The sequence below is a fragment of the Cryptotermes secundus genome, unplaced genomic scaffold (genome assembly GCF_002891405.2).
Source record: "Cryptotermes secundus unplaced genomic scaffold, Csec_1.0 scaffold838, whole genome shotgun sequence".
In the NCBI taxonomy this organism is placed as follows: Eukaryota; Metazoa; Arthropoda; class Insecta; order Blattodea; family Kalotermitidae; genus Cryptotermes; species Cryptotermes secundus.
Window position 1 is genome coordinate 593668 of NW_019744415.1, and position 8639 is coordinate 602306.

The following is an 8639-nucleotide window of genomic DNA, read 5'->3' on the forward strand; positions in this document are numbered from 1 at the left end:
TGGCGAGCGAGTATTTTGTACTTCAATTTTATGGCTTCATGTCACTCACAAGTTAGTTTGATGTTACGTACATTATTAACATTACAGAAACCACATATTCCTGCCAGTTTTAATATGTATTTTGTAATCAACAAGTGTGTAACACCGGTCAAAGTTTCACACTTCTCTGGCCATTATCTCCGTAACCGTTAAACTTTGGACAAAGGTGTTTTGGGTTATATCGGCATACTTTAACATAAGGAACACCCTCCCGAAGTTTTGACCATTCCTCCTGGGACACCCTGTATATATATATATTCACAAGGCAAAGTTAAGATCTGTAGTCTCTCAAATCGATCTCTACAGAAATTACGAGATTTGACACCCATCATGATTCTAATAATTTTCTTTTGCAATATATTTTTACTGTCAGATGAACTACCCCAGATAATTATCCAATACTTCTGTGGGAACTGCCCACATTCAAGCAAGTGTGACAATGCAAGCTTCATTGCTTAGCAATGACGAGTAAACAGCGGTTGCTAGGCAAAGCCTACAACAATACGGACAGTGACATGTTTTCTATATGTCCAACTCTAGGTTACATAAGAAGATACATTGAGTGGAAGTTACAGTTCTACAATTCTAGTTCAGTGTTCAAGGAGTTCACTATTGTTATTGTTATTCTTCAATTCTTCAAAATCAAGTTCATCCGTGTATACTGTGCAACTGTAATAAATACTATAGGACAGTTCAACTAGTGGTTGTCTCTTCATATAATGACATCCCAAACTTCATCAAAGAGTGAAAGTAAGCACAATAGATTGATTTGAGAGTGTCAGTGTTACTAATATGTAACATGAATCTAATTGCATAACATGCTCTACTTAGCTTTGGAATCAACTGACTGATATGGTTTTTCCACTTTAAATGATTATCAATTTGCAAGCCAAGGAATTTTGTGTTTACTCCCTCTTCTATATATTTATCATTATATCCTATGTTTAATGGATATTTTGGTGAGTTTTTTGTTATAAATTTTATTACATTTGTTATTTCTAGGTTCAGGGACAGCTTGTTTCTAGAAAAAATTTACTCATTTGCAAAAGAACCTTGCTTGATAACATGCAGAAATCATCTAAATTTTTACTCCATGTTTTATTATTCTCCAGCTTCAATAGGTACTTTGGATTGAATTTGATGATTTTATTTCAATTTTGTGTTTTCTATCTGTTAGGTAGGATCTAAACCAATGTAACGTTGTTCCTTGAATGCCAAAAATATGTAATTTAGTTAATAAAATTTCATGATTTACACAGTCAAAAGCCTTTGCCAAGTCACAGAATATTTCACCAACATACATTTTTTTTATTAAAAGATTTCAAAACACTGTTAACTTAAAGGCTGCATTTTCAATGGAAATTCCTTTCCTAAAGCCAAACTGTTCTGGAACTAGTATATTGTTACTCTGAAAATAATGGCTTATTGTACGCCATAGCGATCATATTGGCAAGGAAGTTTTATATATTATTATTAAAATGTATACTTACTGTCTAATTTCATGCCAGGAATAGTCCGTTGTCATGTATTCTCCTTTTCTGGGTGTTTCTACGCTGGAGATGTTATTTTTAATATTGGCGCGTTTTATACGTGGAACCTATAATCAATGATATTTCAAAATAAACCTTGTTCTGAAGCTTTATGTTACATTATCAGTATATTTATATTGTTTATTCATTTTATATACTACTACATGAGAAAAATGGCGTGTATTATATGGCTATGTTAGACTTTCTTATGTAACTATGACTACAGGTGTTTCTTACTTCCTATTTGTCCAGTAATCAGCTGCAATAACAGATAAATAAAAGAAATCTCTGTTACAAACCGAATTTGAATGTCACTGTAATGATCAAATGTGATAACGTCCGGAATTACCAGTAAATCGGTAAGCAATATGTTAGATATAGTACATGAACTGTAAACATTCTTGAATTAATATTGTAGCTTATATGTGTAATGTCGGAAGGGTTGCAGAGAGGAACTGTGGCAATCTGATCTGGGTGGAAACCAAACAGCATTGGTATGCCAAATCCAGCATATAACGACGTCATTACGAACAAATGAAAAATATTTACCGACTTGTGTGCTGAAAGTATATGTACGAATATGATATTATGAATTACAATTCGCTATAGTAGTGATTTGAAGGTTAGAGACGAAAAGTAACCAGTTGTGCACTTTTACAGTGAGAGTGCAAGATTACGAAATTGATTAGAAGAATGGCGGCTGCAAATGAACCAGGCTCGTCTAAAAGCAGTAATGGAGAAGAAAAAGAAAAAGACGAAACAATGTTGGAGTGCAATATCTGTTTGGATGCTGCAAGGGATGCTGTGGTCAGCATGTGTGGACATTTATTTTGGTATGTTGGACAGTGAAATTCTACTTTCTTAAAGACATGTTGAGGCAGTGTCTTGTTATTGGTATTTGTGTGAAATAGTTCAAAAGGCAAAAGTGTTTGAAATGCAGTAGAAACTGGTCACATTGTGTACTGTTCTCCCTACCTACCGATTTGTGCCCCTTCAGTTTTGCTGTTGTGTATTCTGGTATGTCATCTGTGCCATTAAATTAAAATAAATGTGAACAGTTTCAATAAGATTAGGGTAAAAGTCTGACAGAATATTAAGTTTTATGAATAACAGTAATTTCTGGCATGGTTATACTTATTTTTTGCATGTTATACAATTCTGTGGAAAATGTCATCACATTGAAATGAAAACTGCTATGGTTTTAACAAAAATGTTGGGCTTTAAAAGTTCAAGGCAATGACAGCTGTTTTGCAAAGAAATCTGAGTTTGCTTTGCACGTTACTGAAGATACACATTGCAAATGGAGATGAGAATCTATCACCTATGTGTGAAGACTGGAAAGATTTTGTAAGATGTATTAGAAAATGGTAAATCCATGCCAGTATAGGAGGTATTTATGCAAGATAGGAGTATTCTAAATATATGGAGAAAGTGATTGTTCATGCATTATAGAAACAGTTTATATTTCTGGTATTTACAGAATTTCAGTGAATATTTTCTCTTAATACCATCTAGTCTCCTGTTTGAGTATGTGGGAAATTAGTTGAATGTTGTGTATCAGTTCTGTACACCATGGTATTAAACATAGGTCATTATGATGTCTTTAATTGATTAAAGAAAGACCAGAGCCTGTATGCCCCTTTTGTGGGGAGCCATGGGACTGTAAATATGAACCTGACCTTGTGAATAGCATACCTTTTCTGTTATTGTCACAAAAATTTGGAGGAAGAGCAATGAATATGTTGAATAATCAATTGTCAATTATGTATATATGGGGGTTTGAACTTTAACAGTGGTAACTATTTATTTACAGCTGATACAAAATAGATGCATGTTTCAAAGTTTTACTGTCCTTCACTGTAGTCACCAGCATTGTATACAACCCAGTGACAGTGATATGGAAGTCGTAGGATACCTTTGGCGGTACCAGTTGTGTTGATGGTTCAAATGGAGCGGTCTACTGCCTGAAGAATCTCTGGAACATTTCTGAAATGAATGCCATGAAGTGGTTCCTTCATCTTAGGAATCAAGTCGAAGTCACTAGGGCTTAAGTCCGGGGAGTATGATGGATGGTACAGCACTTCCCAGCCCCATCGATCGAACAAATCAGCCACAACTTGCATGCGGCTGAGCATGTCCTGCAAAATGATGGGTGGGTTCTGCAGAAAGTGTTGCCGCTTCTTTCTCAAAGCTGGTTGCAGGTTGTGTTCTAAAAATGAACAGTAATACTGCGCATTGACGGTCTGCTGTCAGGGAATGGTATGCGTTAGGATAACACCATCACAGTCGTACATAACTTTCACATTGCTGGGGTTCTGACAAACTTTTGATTTTCGTGGTGACCTGTAATGACTCCATTCATTCGATTGGCGTTTCATTTGTGGCTCATACAATTTGGCCCATGTCTCATCCAGTGTAAGAAAGCCTCTCCTTTGCGCTCCAAGTGGTAATGAGCAGCGTCGTATCATATCCATTTCAGCATTTCCGTCAAATCATGTGGAACCCATTTCGATGCAGTTTTTCTCATGCTCGGGCGTTCCTTCAGAATGTGAAGCACAGTCGTATGTGCTAATCCTGTCTCTTGGGCCAGCTCACGAATCGTATGGTGTCGACCACTCTCCAGTAATGCGGAAAGAGCATACACGTCTTCACTGACACTAGGATGACCTGGACGACCTGGCCGACACATGTCTGCCACATTTTGGTGTCCCTCATTGAAGGCTTTTACTCACCTTGCCACTGTTCTTTAAGGCAATGCAGATTCCCCGCAAGCCTCTTGAAGACCTTGATGACACTGTTGTGCTGTACGGCCTCTGGCACATTCAATCTTTATCCAACTCTGTTGTTCCTGTTTCAAAAACATCGTGACAACACTACATTAGACCGCCAGCTAACATGAGGCTCTGTTCTTTTTGTCACTGCGCATGCACGTGATGTGGGAAGGGAGAGTCAATTTTCCCTGAGGTAAGGTAGGTATGTAACTAACGTGTGGTATAAGTGACATTATTTGGTTCCATTGCATGGCATCTCTACAGCAGTGTTGCCACTATTAAAGTTCCAACCCTCATATGGTAAGGTTCAGTCTTCCAGCCTAGATATGAGATTTAACAACCTGATTTGAAATGCTGCATTGTTAGGGATTGCAATAGGAGAATTCTGTATACTTGAGAATGAATTTGGGGGAAAAAAAAAAGGAAAGCATATTTGCCCACAATTTTCTTATTCACTGCCTCTTAAACTGTTTTACTTTTTGCAGTTGGCCATGTTTGCATCAGTGGTTAGAGACTCGTCCAAATCGCCAGGTATGCCCTGTTTGTAAAGCAGCCATCAGCAAGGAGAAGGTTGTTCCTCTATATGGAAGAGGAAGCACCAAGCAGGAAGATCCTAGGTTAATCCACTTTACTGTTGAATTAACACTGTCATTTTCAGCATCTGTACTGCTGACTTACATATTCACTTTTTTTTTTTTTGATTATATAGTGATATATATATAGTATTTCATGGCAAAGAAATGAGTAGCAAATTATCTGCATACTTCCAAGGAATTAATAAAGGTAGCTTCATGCATTGATGAGGGGGCACACAGTAGCATAGTTGGTTGAGGCACTATGCTATAAGCAGGACAGTTGCAGGTTCAAGTCCTGGACTTTTTTCAACTGACCTAATCCTTCCAGCCGCACTATGGCCCTGGGGTCGACTCAGCCTCCAACAGAAATGAGTACCAGGAATATTCTTGGGGGTAAAGGGTGGCCGGTGCATAGGGCTCACAACCTAACTGCCGTCTATGAGCCGATTGTCTAGATAATGTGGGAACCTCAACATCTCACAACCCTATGGGCCTTCACGGCCTGTTACTTGGATACCTCTACATTTACTTTACTTTTTTCTTACATTGATGACAGAGGAAAAAACTGTGCCCAGAAAGCAATTCTGAGAGAGAAATATATCGTTTTCTCAGACCTTGGTCCATTCTGGGATGTGAAGTTCCTTATAGATAAGGGTGAAACAGGATAGGTTAACAGAACCTTCACAGGTTGCTACCCAGAAGGACATTCCAGATCAGGAAGAACCATAGAGAAAGACAGGAGTAGAGCCACATATACACAGAACTACTACATCCAGACTGCACATAAGAAAACCTTTTATATATGTTTAGTTTTAATGATTTAACATTTAACCATAAAGGTGAACACACCTTTTTATATATAACAGCAATACAGACTACTAAGAAAACCAGTATTCCTATATGTAATCACTGGTCAGTGTAGGAATACTAGCACATGAATACAGGTGAATGTAAACAGGTCAAATACTGGATGATGGCTTAATGAGCAGAAACATGTTGTAAGAAATGACGAATGAATGTGTCCATATTACCTATTGTGGCGATGGAATAAAATAAAAAAATTTCACACACAAGATACAAGGTTTCTAACTATTTTGAAGCCAAACTGTTAAGTATAGTGCGTGTAAGGCAGTCATTGGAAACCATGGTGGCTAGTCAGGAATCACGTGACAAATGTGCTGCAGAAAAACCCTTGAGTCATTTGATCGTTTTCCATGTGTAGAACATTAAGAAACTGATGGTTTTGTCATCATAATGAAGCCCTCATTATAATCCATACTCATTCTACCACATTTTCACCATATGTCCAGTATATAATGACATGTTACACATACGTATAGCTGTGACCTGCAGGGAGTAGTTACACAAACACTTAACGATTTTCTCTTTTTCCTTTAGAAATAAAGTTCCTCCTCGGCCACCTGGACAGCGTTCTGAGCCTGAAAATAACAGTGTAAGTATGCCTGTATATCATGTTTAATTATGGCTTGTTGTCTCCTGATTACTTCACAGGTAACAGTTATAGAGTACCTTATTACAAGAACAGAAGTATGATAAAATAATTTTTAACTAAAATATCATAAATTTCCAACTTGCAAGAAGTAATCTAGATAATACACAACTGGATATGAATTCAAGATGGGTTCATGAAGCTTAAAGACCAGAGGCAGGATTTTGTGAGCCTGTTAACCTTTGGAAAAGATGAGGAACAACTTGACCTACTGTGTGATTATTAGCTTATAGAGAACTCTGTTACATGGAGTTTGTGAGGGCTGCTAACTTTCAGTGTGTCACTAGCTGTCATGTTTTACTGTCAGACTCTTCTTTTTGTAGGGATTTCCTGGTTTTGGATTTGGGGATGGTGGTTTCCACATGTCATTTGGAATTGGTGCCTTCCCATTTGGATTCTTCACCTCTACCTTTAATTTTGGAGAACCAAGGCCTAGTGCAGGTATAAAAATACATTAGCTGCCTTTGGTAGGATATTTGCTTCATAAACTCAGGTGAATATAGTGTGAACTAAAGTACTGTATTTTCCCTTCTAGCTCCTCGAGGAACTCCGCAGTTTGAAGAAGAACAGTTTTTGTCAAAAGTATTTTTATGGGTGGCTGTTCTTTTCATTTGTTGGCTCTTGATGGCATAGTATTGATCTGGTATAATTTTACAGAAACCTACTTTAGCATATTTTACTTTCTGGTGACCGCTGAAAATTATAATAGTACATCTCAACAATCTGAGCTTTTTGGTAAGCAAATGTCATTTGGGGAACTGAAGTAGGGGCTAGTAAGAATTTATATTGAGTCTCTTTATATTATATTTTAATACTGTAGAACAAAAAAATAATTATATACTGTACTGGATTTTTTCAATTGACCTAATCCTTCAAGCTGCACTATGGCCCTGGTGTTCACTCAGCCTCTAACTGAAATGAGTACCAGGAATTAATTAAATAATTTTCCTGGGGAGTAAAGTGCGGCCGGTGCATAAGGCTGACAACCTTACCGCCATCTTTGAGCTGATTGTCTAGATAGTGTGGGACCCTCAACGTCTCACAGCCCTATGGGCCTTCACAGCCTGGTACAGGGATAGCTTTACTTTACTTATGTGAAGATATGGTTGTCTGGGTTGTAATGCTGTATAGTTCAGAGAAAGCCTGACATACTGGAGGAACATCATATCACCTTCATCTGCAGGGCTGTGCAAGAAACCAGCAGAAGTAGGTGGCAAGCATGTTCCTCTGAGACATCAGGCTTTCTCCAAACTACATGGTATTACAACCCAAAAAACCATAATCTTCATAGCCACCATTGTGAGAACCTTAAATCCAACTCTTCTGCATTTAAAATCTGAAATGTATGGTTGCATATTCCTGGAGACAATCTGCAAGAAATTTAAGGGAAATATCAAATTGTGAAATTTTGAAGTGACTATATAAAAACGTACTATACATCAAAAGGCATCCATGCACACAGCCCTATCTGTAAGAACTGATTTCACTAATAAATTTTAATATATGTTTTTGTATGTGTTCCCCTCATTTTGATTTTTGCATTTTAACATATATTTTGAAACCACTTTTCTTTCAGTTTTTTTAAATAGAATGTCTACTTATTTTTGCTCTCTTCTCTGAATAAACAAATTACAGGTTTAAGTCAATATGTGTTTACAAGACAATGTTCCATATTTCTGCATTACTGTTCCTGTAAGAAATGCTTATATTATCAGGCTTGTGTCCCCCCATATCAGTGTTTAAAAATGGCATGAGGCCTAGGGGACATAGCTGGTATGTTGTTATCCTCTTGGTGGTATGTTGTTATCCTCTTGGTGCTGACTTTTTCTTTCTGATATTACTAAAATAATCTCTAACTTATATCTTCATTATGGACAGTTTCATTATTAGTATTCTAACAAAAATTCCTAAAAAATAAAATGAAACAGGGCATTCACCCACTGAAAGAAAAAATCAACTGGAACTTGACTGGGAATTTTGTATTTGTACCTTTATAAAGGTCTTTTTCATCACCTGTTTCAAACAAATCTGTGGTGAATTCTGGTAATGTATTTTGATTTGTTGATCATATACGATGGGGTACCCAAAAGAAACCGAACTCATTTTTTTGTGGGCAGAGCTTTCGTAGTACCGTGTTTAGCCGCTGTGAGCGCATAGAGCTAACATTCCTGAGTCGATAAGCTGACTACCGTTGCTTCAGAAGGTAAGGACTAGT

The 8639-nt window shown here is 37.2% G+C and overlaps 1 protein-coding gene across 2 annotated transcripts; it reads left to right on the plus strand.

Annotated features, from left to right (window-relative positions):
• The first annotated feature begins 1760 nt into the window (after positions 1-1760).
• LOC111874748 (E3 ubiquitin-protein ligase RNF185) lies at positions 1761-7283 on the plus strand. 2 transcript variants are annotated; one of them, XM_023870496.2, is made up of 6 exons: positions 1761-1927; positions 2229-2401; positions 4825-4956; positions 6313-6367; positions 6748-6865; positions 6960-7283. In XM_023870496.2, exons 2-6 carry the CDS (start codon positions 2262-2264, stop codon positions 7055-7057), a joined length of 543 nt encoding a protein of 180 aa, XP_023726264.1. In that variant the 5' UTR covers positions 1761-1927; positions 2229-2261; the 3' UTR covers positions 7058-7283. The 2 variants fall into 2 exon arrangements, with proteins under 2 accessions (XP_023726264.1, XP_033611471.1); XM_033755580.1 differs by lacking the exon at positions 1761-1927 and adding an exon at positions 2011-2140.
• Positions 7284-8639: the final 1356 nt, after the last annotated feature.